The sequence below is a fragment of the Patagioenas fasciata genome, chromosome 6 (assembly GCF_037038585.1).
Source record: "Patagioenas fasciata isolate bPatFas1 chromosome 6, bPatFas1.hap1, whole genome shotgun sequence".
In the NCBI taxonomy this organism is placed as follows: domain Eukaryota; kingdom Metazoa; phylum Chordata; class Aves; order Columbiformes; family Columbidae; genus Patagioenas; species Patagioenas fasciata.
In genome coordinates, this window is record NC_092525.1 from 11,061,355 (window position 1) to 11,076,332 (window position 14,978).

At 54.2% G+C, this 14,978-nt stretch overlaps 1 protein-coding gene across 2 annotated transcripts in view; it reads left to right on the forward strand.

The window, feature by feature from the left end:
* ZSWIM5 (zinc finger SWIM-type containing 5) overlaps nucleotides 1-14,978 on the forward strand; it is a 98,070-nt gene that overhangs the window by 80,396 nt on the left and 2,696 nt on the right. For both annotated transcript variants that reach the window (XM_065841649.2, XM_071809918.1), the window contains exons 5-13: nucleotides 1,764-1,943; nucleotides 4,192-4,368; nucleotides 6,741-6,887; nucleotides 7,837-7,974; nucleotides 8,503-8,763; nucleotides 9,171-9,306; nucleotides 11,928-12,085; nucleotides 14,351-14,514; nucleotides 14,802-14,883. In XM_065841649.2, coding sequence (XP_065697721.1) covers nucleotides 1,764-1,943; nucleotides 4,192-4,368; nucleotides 6,741-6,887; nucleotides 7,837-7,974; nucleotides 8,503-8,763; nucleotides 9,171-9,306; nucleotides 11,928-12,085; nucleotides 14,351-14,514; nucleotides 14,802-14,883 — 1,443 coding nt within the window. The remainder of the gene's footprint in view (nucleotides 1-1,763; nucleotides 1,944-4,191; nucleotides 4,369-6,740; nucleotides 6,888-7,836; nucleotides 7,975-8,502; nucleotides 8,764-9,170; nucleotides 9,307-11,927; nucleotides 12,086-14,350; nucleotides 14,515-14,801; nucleotides 14,884-14,978) is intronic.

Consider the following 14,978-nt stretch of genomic DNA (forward strand, 5'->3'; position numbering starts at 1 on the left):
AAAATAGGCTGCGAAGTCATGAGGCTTCTGAGGATCGTATCTTAGCCAAGCTGTGGGAGCCAAAAATCCAGCAGGCGCATCCTGTCTCTGGGGACAGTGGGGCACTGAGCTTTGTTACTGCCTGTTAGCCGAGCCACCCTGCTTGGAGGTGTGAGCCAAAATAGCCAGATGCTGCTTTTTGCCCTAGAAGCCCTGGAACAGGTGAAGAGGGGCAGTAACAACAGGCGGAGTCGTGGTGGGAAGAGGATGCCCGAAACCAGTCGGACCCCCGAGATGCCCAACAGCAGGAGCCGAGTGCAGGATTTAGCTCGTGAGGAGGGGGGAAGTTTTGCGCCCTCAGGCTTGAAGTGGGCAGGCACCTGCTGCTTAGCTGAGGGGCAGTAACCAGAGCCTGAAGGAAGACTCATTTTCTGGAGCTGGGACCTGATTTTGGCAAAGACGCTGTGTCTGTGGAGCCTGCAGGAGCCTGGGAGGGAGTGGCATGGACCCACTTTGGGAGGGTGGACCCTGAAAGCCCCTAAGGAGTCAGCTCTTGCACATGACATTACAGCTCAAGTCTTATCCCCGCTGCTGTTCATCAGAAAGGAGAGCGGGGTCGGTGAGGTTTCCTGAGAGCAGCAGAGCTGAGATGCGGATGGAGCTGGAGCAGGCGAGGGCTGCTTTGGATATCTGCTGATCATCAGTGTCTGTGGTTGCTTTTCCCATGCCCGTTCCTGGAAGTGTTGCTGCTGCCACCATCTGCGTTGTGACACTGTGACATCTTTCTTGCCAAGCCACTCCACGGAGCTGGATGTACACAGCCTCTGCACCTTAATGTCTGCAGGTCCCAAGTGGCAGAGGATGGGTGCTGGGAGATGCACCCCAAAAGCACCGCCAAAGCTCAGCTATAACCCAGTGGAATGGGGAGACAGTGGAGCACAGTTAGGACCTCACTGCTCAGCTTGGTTTTGTCTCACGCTGCCTGTGTTGAAGCCACAGCCTCGCTCGGGGCCGTCTGGCTCATCGGCGCGGGGCTGTGTCCTTAGGCCTGGTTCTGCCTCTTGTGCAGCACACAGCATCATCAGGTCTATGAGATCCCTTGGTCGAGTTGGAGGGTGTCAGCATTCCCAGCCTCCTGGTCTCCCTTCTCTGCTTGGGAGATCTGGAGTGCTCAGGTCTTGGAAGGCTCTTGCCTGTGAGATGTGAAACCAAGCTCATGCTCCTCTGCTGGTTCCTCTGCAGTCTGGGGACTACTGGGGATTAAAACAGAAAAAAGGAGGAAAAAAGAAGGGAAGAAAATACACCAAATCTCCTTTTCTAAATAGCTGAATGCAAATGGCCTGAAGAACAATGGCAGATGAAATAGCATTCGGAGCGGGCTTTAAAGCACTTGGAACGTGGGTAGGATCAAAATCAGGTTAGTCTTTGGAGATACAGACTCTGCAGCTTGCCAGGATGTTTTTAAGCATGCTTTGATGTGTAGTTCAAACACTAGATTTGTCCTGGCAGACAGAAGCACTCACAAATTCATACACAGCCGCTCTCTCCTTCCCTCCTCCCCACTGTCCCCCATCTCATGAGATTATAATTTAGCTTCATTACAGAGGAGTTTTACTTTTATTTAAAAGCTGTTTAAATCCCCCTCATGGGCCCGTGCATTGTGCTGAAATGAGTTTACGGACGCCGATGAAACCTTGCAGGCTCTCACGACAAGCGCGGCAGCAGAAGAGCTTTGCCCTGTGAGTACGATGGTGGCACTTACTTGATTTCTTGGCTGTGTCTAGGGGCGCTGTGGGTGTGCGTGGTGTTAAACCCGCACTGCAAGCTGGAAGAGAAATCCTGCTGGCTCCGGCAGCTGCGTAAGTGGGGTGAGATGGACGTGTGTCCCCTGGAAGATGGCAATTACGGTAACGAGCTTCCCAACATCACCAACGCGCTTACGCAGAGCTCCAGTCACAGCCAAGGTGAGTCTGGGCAGGGGGTGCAAATGCAGCTGTTGGCCACAGGGGTTGAGTCAGGATCAGAACTCACCTCAAAGTTGAGAGACCTCAGTTCACCCGCTGATGATATCTCGGGATGCATGGGAATACAAAACGTTTCTCTCTACAGCCTTTGATTTTAGATACGCCTGGAAATGTTGGGCGCTTTGCTACATCTTGGGTGAAGTCACCAGTATTTTAAGCATCAAATGACTTTCAAAGGCTATTTTAAAGGAATTGGAGCATGGGGGCATTTGGACGCCTGTGGTCTCTGCAGGGTTAGACATGCAGTTCTACAGAAAACTGCCTGGATGGGAGCATCGCTGACTTCAGGAGCCCGGGCTGTGATGTGGGAGTGAGGAGTTGGAGCCTCTCCCAGCCCTTGGGCCTTGCTTCTGGTCTTCAGTTCAGGTCTTAGATAAGTCATTAGCTGGAGATGTTAAATGCGGGTCAAGTGCAGAGCACGAATGGAGCAGTGTAGTTGTGAGGTTGTTCCTTAGTGCTAAAATATTTTCTTAACCCCTGACAAAGCGTTTGATCCCTTTGAACTTAAGTACTTTTCCCCCTTTCCTTTTGCTTGAAGTAGGCATTAACTGAAAGTTACTGCTCTTACCATGCCTCCATCTGCTGTGCTGGAATTGTTCTTCGGTGTGTTATGAGTAGCCAAGGTGGGAAGAGGAAAAGGGGGCAGTAGCCATGCTGCAAAGGAAACTTCACACTTCTGGGTGGGATTTGTCCCCCAGCCACAGCCAGAACCGTGTGCCCCAGCCAGATCTTCATGTGCATCCTTGGGGAATGGCTTAATTTAAACCGGCCTTGCTCTGTGTCCTGTGCCAGCCTGGGACTCCCCCGGTGTTCCCAGCTCCACTGAGGATTCACTCCCGCATTCAGGGCAGGTTGCCAGGGCTGAGCAGGTCACTTTTTTTAGACATATGGGGCACGTCACCTTGTCCCCACGTTCCTTCCTCTCCAAGCAGGGGACTGAAAGCAACTCAGATCCTGGAGGTGTCCTGGGGTTAATGTTTGTGCATATGCAAATACTGCTGCAGATTGTTGCCAGCCTCTTTTATTACTGAAATGAGAACAGCTGATTCCTGAAATCCTTCCTGGTAAAGTGAGCAGGCTTGGTTCTGTACGTACAAACACCTGTTTAATTTCCCTCCACCTCGGGGTGCCTGCAGCATTCACACTAATTGCTTGTTGCCATCGTTTCCGGAGCATGTTTATCCAGCCTCCCTGGATCAGCTTTGAGCAGTGCCTTTTGTTTTCCCCTTTTGAATGCATTTAACTCAGCCTGTCTTGTGGGTTGCAGGACCTAACATTCAGTGTTGCATCCCATTTCGGGCTTCTCGTTTTGCAGCCCACTGGCTGTGTTTGGCTCTCAGGATCTGGCGTGGCTGGAGTGAGGCAGGATTGCTCCAGACAGGCCTTCTTCTCCCGACAAACCACTTGTCTGATCTGTCTGGACAGAGTGAAATGTTTGTCTGGCATTCGATAGCTTCAAAAATGTCAGTGAAGTTACAGAGCATCTCTGAAGAGGAGCACAGACATCTGCTTCAGGGCAGCAGAGGGGCTCCAGATGATGCCATCTCCTCCCTTCCAGCCCTCTCGCACACCCTGCAGAGGTTGCTGGAAGGCAATGGTTCCCCCCATTACCCCCAGGCAGATGATACACGCTTGTGTGCTTCCCTTAGCGGTTTCAGGTGCTGCTGATTTAAGCAGCTGTGGTTCAATGAAGACGGAGCTTTACTTTGGGGTGGAAAAGGAGAGCTCATGGTGCTTGTGGGGCTGTAATGCTGAGGAAGCCCAGTCCTGATGCCTGGCAGCTGCCTGCATGCTGGCTGTCACAGGGCTGGGAATGCACTGCCATGTTTCAAGGCATCAGACCTGTGTGTTATAGTGGATTATTGTCAAAAAGCTACAGGCAGGGCGGTCTCTGCCTCTTCTCTCACCTCTCTGGTCAAGGCAGGTGTTCTAGCAAGTTCCTTAGCAGTGCTGTCTGAGGAGGAGGCAGTCTCCATCAGACGGGACGGGCAGCAGAGGTGTCTGAAGGCAAATCTGCTGCAGCGCAGGAGCCAGAGCCCCTGTGCTCAGAACAGAAATGGCTGGAGTGGCACCAGGTGGGGCTTTGCTCTCATTGTAAGGACATTGCTCTGCCTAGGGAGGTCATGTGCGGGGATAGGAACAGGTTGCCCATGCCCCACCAAAACACCGATGTTTTTTCTCTTTGCAGACTCGCTGGCCAGGCCCAGACGAACTGTGTTCACCCGGGCGATCGAGGGCTGTGACCTCCACTGGCAGGACAGCCACCTGCAGCGCATCATTAGCAGCGACTTCTACATGTCTCCCTCTTACCAGCGGGAGGGCGAGAGCCTCCTCTTCAACTCCCAGGGCCAGCCCCTGTGGCTAGGTGAGCATCCAAACCCACAGCCCTGTGCCTGACCATGATGGGTGGGGTTGCTGATGGAGAAGAGCCACCCAAGGCATGGAAGAAGCTTTGCTACTCTGAGTCCTTGCAAGCTTCTGCATCCTAGGTTGAAAGTGCACCCCTGGCCCTTAGCCTGAGGAGCAGGGTGAGCACAAAGACGTGATGGCCTCCCACACCCCAGCAACAGTCCTTAGAGCAAGTCCCACATCTTCACAGTCTGGGTTCCCCTTGGGCAGCTTGCAGCAGGCTTGTCATGTCTTCTTTCATCCTGCCAGTGCTTGGCTGTCCCCAGTGCAGGCTCTCACTGTTCCCAGTACAGGGGGACACTTAAGGTCCCTTGAAAGTTGGATGGGGAGCACAGCTGTATCTTCTGGATTTTTTCTTCTCTGCTCTCACCCTTAAAGGCAATTAGCAGATAGTACAATTAAGCCTTGTATGAGCATAAGGCATATCGAACCAGTCAAACCCAGTACCCTGTAGCTGTTCTGTAGACCTTTAGTCTGTGTATCTCAAGGCACACAACTTCTCTACTGAGAAGTCATGACCCTGGGTAGATCTGCAGACCCTTGACAACTACGTGTCTGGGATGAGAACAAGTGAGGTGAAGGGCTTGGGGGTGCCTGGTGTCGCTGTCGGATCTCAAGTTGTCCCCAAAATGGGAAACACAAGCCCTCCACATGACCACGAGGATGGATGCCTTATCCTCACAGCCTAAAGGGTGAATCTATGGACACAGAAAACATCACAACCCACTACTGCACTGTCATCCACATCCACTCCAGGCACTGGGGTCTGCTGTCACCCAGCCAAATGGGAAGAGGATATGTAAAGTCATCCAAAGATGTGGTTTGTGGAGCAGTGGGCGCTAAGTTGCTATTAAGGCCAGGAGATAAGTTAAAAAGGGCCCATGTGAGGACTGCTGGTAGACCTCTGCTAGCTTAGCTGGAGCAGGAGAGGACATTTGTACTCTGGGAAGGGTTTTGTTTAGCTGCAGGCAGTAGGTCTCTTGCCCACACAGCCATAGGCAGTGGTGATGGCTTAATGCTTCCATAGACTCTATCTAGCAGGGATGTGGTGGCCACAGCTTCCCTGTCTCTGCCATCATGTGGGTTCTCGTGAGCCCTTTGGCCCAGCTGGTTGGTGCATGTTATTTTTCTGATGTATTTGCTGTGATTTTTGGATTTTGCGCTTTCTTGGCACCCCCTCAGGGATGCTGACAAATCACACTCCTCTCCCAGCACTGCAACTTCCAGTGATGAATTCAGCGAGAAGCTGAATATTTCATCCATTTAGCAAATGAATAGAGGGAGCAACAAGATGCTTTTTTACGGATGTGTTTGTTCTGAAACCTCTTCCTTGTGTATTCCTTGCGGGTGACCTTTGGGACATGGAAACCTCATTTGCGGAGGTGGTTGTCTGCATTTCTAAAGCTTTCTGAGCTCTTCCAGGAATAGAAATTAGCCCTCTTCCATAATTTTAGATCTTCTGTGGTTGCCTTTCCTACCGCCCCCCACTGGCATAGTAGGACATTTTGCAAGAAAATGGGATTTTCGCTGCTTGTTATGCAGTGTGTCATGTCATCTGCTCCTGCTAATTTCTCACTCAGTAATAATCCTCTCCACAGTTGCTTGTGATTTCAGGTGAGCAATGAGCAGCAGGAGCAGATGAATTCCTAAGCAACTGTGAGTTTGGCGGGGGGGCAGGGGGGGGGTTCATGCAACTGTTCCTAATAATAATCACCAGGTAGGAGAGCTACAGAAGAGATGGGGTGTCTGCAGAGCTCGCTCCACAGAGACATTAAGGAACCAGTTCAAAACATCACCCCCAATCTGCCAGTGCCCCCAGCACAATGCTGAATGCACAGTCTCCCCCCATGGATCGTTGCTGGTGTGATGAGAGCAGGGGGAGTTGTTGGAGGAGGTGCTAAGAAGCCTTTGAGTGCACAGCAATGAGAGAGAGAAATCACCGTAAGCCGTGCAGATCTGGGGAGAAATGAGTGGCGGTGCTGTAACAGCCTGTGCTTGGAGCTGTCATATTGCAGCAATGATGTGTTGGAAATGCTCCCATTAGATAGAGTTTGCGAAGGTGGGGATTTAGGTACCGACGTGGCTGCTGTGGGTTGAAGGTGGCAGGAGTCCCATCGATATTACTGGTAGGCATCCCTCCCTGCAGCAGGGGGACAGGGATGAATTCAAGACAGGGAGGAGGAGTTCAGCTGGGGCGTGGGGAAGATCAGTAGAAGAAAATGCTGTGAAGTTTGATGCTGTCAGGTTCTCTCCCCCATCAGTACCATCCCGTGAATTTCTGTGCTCCTCTGGCTCAGCCGAGCCCCGGTGTCTGTCCTTGCCTTGCAGAACACGTCCCGACAGCCTGCGCTCGGGTGGACGCCCTGCGCTCCCACGGCTACCCCAGAGAAGCTCTCCGGCTGACTGTTGCCATAATCAACACCCTGCGACTGCAGCAGCAAAGGCAGCTGGAAATATATAAGCACCAGAAGAAAGGTATGAGTAGAGCTATGGGAGGAGTGTCTCACGAGGCCTGGTGGGGTGTCCCAGCTGGCTGAGGAAACCTCCTCCACCTCGCAGGGTAGTGCCGGCTCCATCCAGAGCAGCAGAGGCTGATGGTGGGCAGCACTGTATGGGGTTACTCACACCCTAGAAAGACAAATTGATGCATCTGATTGTTTGAGCCAAACGGTGGTGGTACCCACATGCTAAATACAGAGGTGCCACGTGCTGCGTTCAGGCTGCTAGAGCAGGGATGTTCTTGTTCCCGCTGTCACCATGTCTGGTTGCCTGTCAGGACTGCACAGGCAAGCGATGCCTGCGTTAAAGAGGAACTGGATGTCTGCGGAGCTGCAGTAACTTGTGTGTGCTACCTCCACCTTGCATTTGCTGAGTAAATTGTACCAGGAGGCAAGCCCGGTGCTTCTGCTTTTGCAAGTGCAGTTGGCAGGGAGCCGGGGTCAGTTACTGCAGCGCTGATGGTGGTCGGTGACTTCTGGACCTTGCTAGCTCAGCCAGCTTCAGATCCTCAAAAGATGGAGCTTTTAAGGCTTACTTGGGTGTCTGTCATCTCCGGAGAGATTTCTGTCTGTGTTTCCAAAACATTCAGGCTGCCATTGCAAATGAGTCCGTAAGCTGCAGGTCTGACTTTATAGACCCTGTCTTGGGACTCTGCAGTCCCACGTGTCCTCCTGGAACAGAGAATGAGCTGCTGCATCTTATGTGGCCTGAGGGACACCTTTTTTTGTTGGTTGGCTGCTCCCTCTGATGTCTGTGGCTGCTCTGAGCTGCTCCTTGCTCTCGTGAACCACCATACCAGAATTGGCTCTGGATGTTCCCGTGTCCACAGGGGTAAGAAAAGGCCTCTGGTCTCAGAGACCTCTCTGTGTGCAGAACCTGTCTTTAAATTCCTCACTTCTATGGTTTTTCTGTTCCATTTTTGCAGAGCTGCTGCAGCGAGGAGCAACAACCATCACCAACTTGGAGGGCTGGGTAGGCCATCCTCTGAACCCCATCGGCTGCCTCTTTCTCACCCTGACCGAAGCTTGTAGATTAGAAGAGGAAAATTGCCTTGAAATTTCAGGTACTGAGCACTTCTGCTGGCTCCCTTCCTGGTGGCTGCAGCTGAACTGAGCCTGGTGGGACAACCATGGGTGCAGGTCTGGGGCTTGGGACTCCTGGGCTCCTGCTCTCCACCCTTGCAGGAGCAGCCGGGACAGCACTGCAGTGCAGAGAGGGAGCAGTTAGTGCCCTGAGTTTTCCCAGTGAGGTTTCCCAACCCAGTTTTTCTGGTTTGCAGCCAGAGCAGCTCAGGAGAGTGACTTAGCAGAGCTGGGCTGAGGGATGCCAGCCTGCGGGAAAGGTCTGGTGTCTGCTGCGCACCCTGTTGTACAGGTTTCAGGTCTCTGGCATCTCCTAGTGACAGCAGGAAGGAGCGTGAAGCCCATATCTCCTGCAGGGAGCTTTCATCCATCATTTCTGGGTGACTGAAGGCAGGCAGCAAGTGAAGTGTGGGTCTTGCTTCTGGAGTTGAGAAGTTTTTGTCTCTGCTGTGGTTCTACCACCTAAGAAGGCTCTTCTAACCCTTCTGCATCTCTTCCCCTTCTTCCAGACACCGGGGACTCCAAACCCCCAGTATATCAACATGTGCCCGTTGCGACTGGCAGCCAAGACAGTGGCGAGTCCTACCTGTCCCTGGCCTTAGAAGTGGCCCTGATGGGAATGGGCCAGCAAAGAGTGATGCCTGAAGGTCTCTATGCCCAGGACAAGGTGTGCCGCAACGAGGAGCAGATCATCGCCCGGCTGCAGGACCTGGAGCTGGACCCGGTGCTGGTGCAGACCCTGCGGAAGCAGTGCATCCTGCTGCTGGAAGGTTGGGGCTTGGTCCATCTAGCTGGCTGCTGTGTCTTAGCTGTGTGTTGGTGACATCTCCAGGGTGCCCTTTCCAAGGTTGCTTCCTCTGGGGGTGTGGTGCTGGGTCTGTAGGATGGCTGCTCTGCCCAAACCTCTGGCAAAACAAGGGTTTGCTGACATCCCTGCAGCAAGACCACCTCAGAGGCATTACAGAGATGGGTGCTAAGCATGTGGCCTCAGTTTTTGAGGGATTTTGACTGGAAAAGATTTTTAGAAAATGGAAGAAAAACCAGTTGCCCAGGATCCAACTTGGGTAACATGCTAGGGAGCTGCTGTGAGCAGATCTTCAAAGCTTTGGGGTGGTACAAACCCCAGCCGCAGGTCCTGCTGTGCTAATGATGGCTGACAGGCTCTGCTTCTGCCTAGGTGGTCCCTTCAGCGGTCTGGGAGAAGTCATCCACCGTGAGAGTGTCCCCATGCACACCTTTGCCAAATACTTGTTCTCTGCGCTGTTGCCCCACGATGCAGACCTGGCGTACAAGCTGGCTTTGCGGGCCATGAGGTTGGTGCATGTTTTATTCTGTCTCTGCCCCTCGTTTTGCCGCTCTCCTGTGCTCTGCTGGGAAGCCAGGGTGCTTTGTAACCCAAAAGCAGGGATGGGCGTGGAGGCGGGCTTGGAGTTTGTCATCCCTGAGATCATGTGCAGTGTGTAGGGCCACAGAGGCACAGCAGCAGCTCACAGAATGTCAGGGGTTGGAAGGGACCTGGAAAGCTCATCCAGTGCAATCCCCCCATGGAGCAGGAACACCCAGCTGAGGTTCCACAGGAAGGTGTCCAGGCGGGTTTGAATGTCTGCAGAGAAGGAGACTCCACAACCTCCCTGGGCAGCCTGGGCCAGGCTCTGCCACCCTCACCATGAAGAAGTTTCTTCTCATATTTAAGTGAAACCTCTTGTGTTCCAGTTCGTACCCATTGCCCCTTGTCCTACCATTGGTTGTCACCGAGAGGAGACTGGCTCCATCCTCATAGCACTCACCCTTCACATATTTATAAACATTAATGAGATGACACTTCAGTCTTCTCTTCTCCAGCTCCAGAGCCCCAGCTCCCTCAGCCTTTCCTCACACGGGAGATGCTCCACTCCCTTCAGCATCTTGGTGGCTGCGCTGGACTCTCTCCAGCAGTTCCCTGTCCTTCTGGAACTGAGGGGCCACAACTGGACACAATATTCCAGGTGTGGTCTCCCCAGGGCAGAGCAGTGGGGCAGGAGAACCTCTCTGACCTACTGACCACCCCCTTCTAACCCACCCCAGGTACCATTGGCCTTCCTGGCCACAAGGGTCCAGTGCTGGCTCATGGTCACCCTGCTGTCCCCAGGACCCCCAGGTCCCTTTCCCATACACTGCTCTCCAACAGCTCATTACCCAACTTACACTGGAACCTGGGGTTGTTCCTGCCCAGATTCAAGACTCTACACCTTCCCTTGTTATATTTCATTACATTTTTCTCTGCCCAGCTCTCCAGCCTGTCCAAGTCTCTGATGGCAGCACAGCTTCCAGTGTCAGCCACTCCTCCCAGTTTTGTACCATCAGCAAACTTACTGACAGTGCGCTTGGATGAGTATATTGAACAGTACTGGTCCCAGCTCAGAGAGGCTCCTGCTCTTTGTTTGGGTGAATCCTGGTTTACAAGCCCCTTCCAAAGTGATTTGCCTGGGTCTGATAGTGTCTGCTGGTCCAGTCCTGCACTGAACCGCTACCTGCCTGTCCTGGTGACAGGCATCCTCTGCCGGAGCAGGTCCCAGGCAAGCACGGTGCTCTTATCTGCCTTCCATCTGCCAGGCCTCAGGCACCCTGCCACCCTCCCTGCCCACAGGAAGGGCTGTTATCCCGGCACAGACAGACAGATGATTTGCTCTGGGCTTCAGGATGTCGCAGAGCTGGGCGGAGAGCACAGTCGTGCTCTGTTCTCCATTAAAGCCCAGCTCTGTCACAGGGGCTGGGGACACAGCAGATGCCCAGAGCTGCCCCATCTCCCTCCCCAGTGCATGACACACCTCGGACATCAGCCCGTGTACCGCAGTTTTTTGGCAGGGACTGGATGGGGCTCGAAAAGGCTGGAATGTCAGCCATCAACCCCAGAGCATCCCAGTGCCCTCTCCCTCTAACACCATTAAAACCTCAGCCCAGAGCATCATCTTTCTTGCAGCATTTCCTTGGTGAAATGGGCCATTTCTTCCCAGCACTGGGGAAAATTCTGAAATCTCCTCATCCTAGGAAGAGCTGCTCAGGAGGACAGCCAGACTTAATGAGCAGCCAAGGGCCTGCACAGTGTGTGGGGACACCATGCCTCACCAGACCTAAGAATTCCAGTCACAGAACAGGAACAGGGCTGAGTGTCCTAAGGGTGCACGTTGCTCCTTCACCATCTGTTAGTGCCCGTCCTCTGCTCCCAGCTGGGACTTGCTGTGTCTCAGACCTGAGCTGGGAAGGCTGGGCTTCTGCTGCACCATGGGTACCCCAGGCCTGCGAGTGAGGAGCGCAGAGGCGGTTGGATGCTCTCCATGTCCAGGGGGACAGCTTCCCTCCTGCACACCTCAGCTGGCCTTCAAGTTGGTGACACCAACACCAGCTCAGGGATTTAAGAGACAACATGGTTTTGTCACCGTGGCTGGTGACCTGAGACTCCTGCTCCCTTTTCTTAGGCTTCCTTCTCCCACAGGTTTTCCAGGCTTTTAGATATCCCCACAAAAGCAGGTAACCCAACCCAGCTGTGGGGACCTGGGGGAAATGTGCCTCTGCTTCTGATCATGACCGGGTGTTTTAAGAAGAACCAGATGATAAAGCCAGGAGTTCTGCTGGGTGCTCTGACATGAAAGGGAGTGGGGAGGGAGGAGGGATTTTGCTGCTTTTTTTTTTTCTGAGACTTGTGCTTTTCCTTACAAGTTTATAAATCACTTCACAGATCATTCTCTTCCTTTCAAGTCAGTCTGAGCTTGATCTCCCTGCCCATGTGTTGAGCACACAGCCTCGGGAGCCCCCACACGTGCACAGCAGCAGGATGCTTCCAAAGGCATCGCTGCGGGCTGCTGTCTGCTGGCAGCCCCTGCTTCGCCTCGGGGAGAGGGGACAAAGCCAGGGCTGGACTGGGGTCTGACGTTGCCTCCTCCTGTTTGCCCTTCAGGTTGCCCGTCCTGGAGACCACGGCACCATCCGGCGACGTGACTCACCCCCACCACCTGGTCTCGGTGGTCCCCAGCAGATACCCGCGCTGGTTCACCCTGGGGCACCTGGAGTCGCAGCAGTGCGAGCTGGCCTCCACCATGCTCACAGCAGCCAAAGGTTGGTGTGGGGGCAGCTGTGGGACGTGGGTGGTGGAACGATGCTGCACAAGCACATCAAAGGGATTTTCTTGGAGAAAAGTGGGAGTGCCTGTTTCTGCTGCCTTGAGCCCTGGAAGAGACCGGCTGGATGCCCCACTGGCAGCCCGCTGCAGGCAGGGCACGGAGAGCTGACCATGGAGCAGCCCACCGGAGTCTGAGAACTCCAGGGCTCATGTCCCAGAGGGCCCCAAGGCTTGTGGTTCAACAGCATGGGACAGGAGGCTCCCAGGAGGTGCCGGCAGCCCTGCAGTAATGCCGACCACAGCGCTGCTGATCCTGGGTACTGCTCCTGGGTGGCACTGGACTATGTCTGTCCTGCAGCATAGTCAGCTGCCAGCTCAGCTCACCCTGCCAGACGTGTTGTGGGTTTGTGCCATGGTTTATTTTGAAGCTGCTTATCCTTTTACCTTTGCTTTGTCTCTTCCTGCCTTGTAGTAATGATCTTACAAAGGCTGTAGGAGGGAGGAGACCTCCCTGTGCACCAAACCACATGTAGCTTTTGGCTGGGCTGGACATGGGGACAGCTGTGCTGAGTGGGACACTGGGGTCCCAGCCATGACGGGGCTTGTAGAACAATCCTCGCTGCTCTCTCAGGCCTCTTCAGTTCCTGCTCAGGCACAGTGATGAAGGCGAGCATGGGCTTTTCATTAAACATCATTCTGTCCAGAAACCAGCCCCACTGGGATAGCTGGTGCCTTGTGCCCCATGGAGGCGGGTGAGCTGAGCAGTTGGTGCTGCCGCTGCTGTCCCACCTTCAGCCCCTGGTGCTGCGAGCCTGACGGGGACAGTGTCGCTTCCCCAGTGAGGTGGAAGGTAAATGAACCATCAGAAAGCTCCAGCCTCGCTGCCTTGGCAGCCTCTTCTCTCCTTCCAGCTCCCCTCCTCTTGGCCACATTTCCAGGACTGATGGTTTCCTGCCCCTGCCTTGCAGTGCCTTGACCGGAGAGTTGGTAGCTGGCTTATCCTTAGTTTCTTCTCCCTTCCAGCCTTTGATGGGGATGAGGTTTTTATGCTGGGGGTTCAGGGTGTTGGATTATGTATATTTTTCCCACTGTCCCCTTCGCCGGGTGTTCCCCCACCGCAGCATGTTCTGATGTGATCCTGTGTCCTCGCAGCCTTTCTCGCCTGCGCCCCCGCGAGCTGTTTTAGGGAGACTTGGATTTGGTGGTGGTGCCAGCAGCTGCTGTGGGTGGCAGGAGATATCTTGAGCTGTTAGTCACCCGAGACGTCTCTGCATTCCCAGGTGCAGTGCCAGGCTTTCCACACTGCTGTGCATTATTTGGTTTGCTTTGTGTGAGGTTGATGTGCTCAGTTTACAACTATGGGATTAGAAACATCAACCTGGAACAAGGCAGAGGGACCTGATGGGGCACATTGGCACCTCTGGTCTGCACCCATGCCAAAGGTCCCTCTCCCACCCTTTGTCCTACAGGGGCTGACAGGAGGATTTCCCAAGCCAGATGCAGTATCATGATGTCAAAGACCCTTGATGGGTCCCTCTTCCAAGATCCTGCCCCATCTCCCGATGCCATCACAGCATCCTGCTAGCACCCATGGCCTCCTGTGGCAGGAGACTCACAGTGTCACTGGGTGCTGTGCCAGGAACCTCCTTCTTTGGGGATATCTCAGCCTGAGTTATGAGAGCTGTGTGCCTCACCTGGGGCATCCAGGACTGAGCCTTTGCAGTGAGCCTCAGTGACCCTGGCCTGGCCTTTGCCAGCCTCATGGTGGGAAGGGACTTACTGAGCAAGACAGTATGTGTGCAGCAAACAGCTTTTCTTCTTCTTTTTGACATTACTAAATGAAGACTGAGCTTTCTGCAGTTGTTGAGGACTGAGCATCTTCCCAAACGCCTTCTTTGTCGGGAAGAGGCTGCTTTACAGCTGTCAAACTTGAGCCCAGGGTAGAACATCCAGGTGCCTGGAGGTGTCTGCTAACACTCCAGGACTTGTATGGGGTTGCTCAGGGTTGTTTGCTTTCCCCCTGAGAGGATGGCGTTGAGCAAGGATTGGTACTGAAGGATCTGTCACCTCCTGGTGAGAACACCCATTTTTCTGTTGGTCTGCAGGGCCTGCTCCGGTATCTCTGTGCATCCCTCCATGTGGATGTCAGAGGGGCTGACCATGCTGAAGGGGCTGTTCACCACACAGTGCAGGCAGAAAATGGGGCTCAGGGATGAGCTGGGGGGAGGACAAGCCATCTGACTCTCCATTCCTGTACCCAGGGGACATGCTGCGCCTACGCACGGTGCTGGAGGCCATCCAGAAGAACATCCACTCCTCCTCCTTGATCTTCAAGCTGGCCCAAGACGCGTTCAAGATTGCCACACCAGCCGACAGCAACTCAGACACAACACTGCTCAACGTGGCGCTGGAGCTGGGGCTCCAGGTACAGGATGGCGTGGGGGGATGCTCGCAGCCCTTCTGCTCTCGTGCTGCAGCATGGTGGTCTTCCAAGCACGTGGTCCCTCGTGGAAGGATGGCCCTGAGCAGGGAAGCTAAACCTTGGGAGGCTTCTGTGCTTGCTGTGGTTTGGATGGAGACAAGGCAGTGCCAGGGAGCCTCATGGGGAGCCAGTAGCCAGTTGGGTCAGGGGACTTTTGGGGAGCCCCACGGTGTTGGGTGGCATCAGTGGAGCCCTGTGGGGCGGCCAGTCACCCTAGGTTTGCCTTGCAGGTGATGCGCATGACCCTGTCCACCCTCAACTGGCGGCGGCGGGAGATGGTGAGGTGGCTGGTGACGTGCGCTACCGAAGTGGGTAAGTGTCTCATCATGCTGGGGGATCCGGCCCCCATCTGGTGGGAGTGGGGTGGGCACAAACAGCCCAGGATCATTCATAGCCCTGGGCAACTG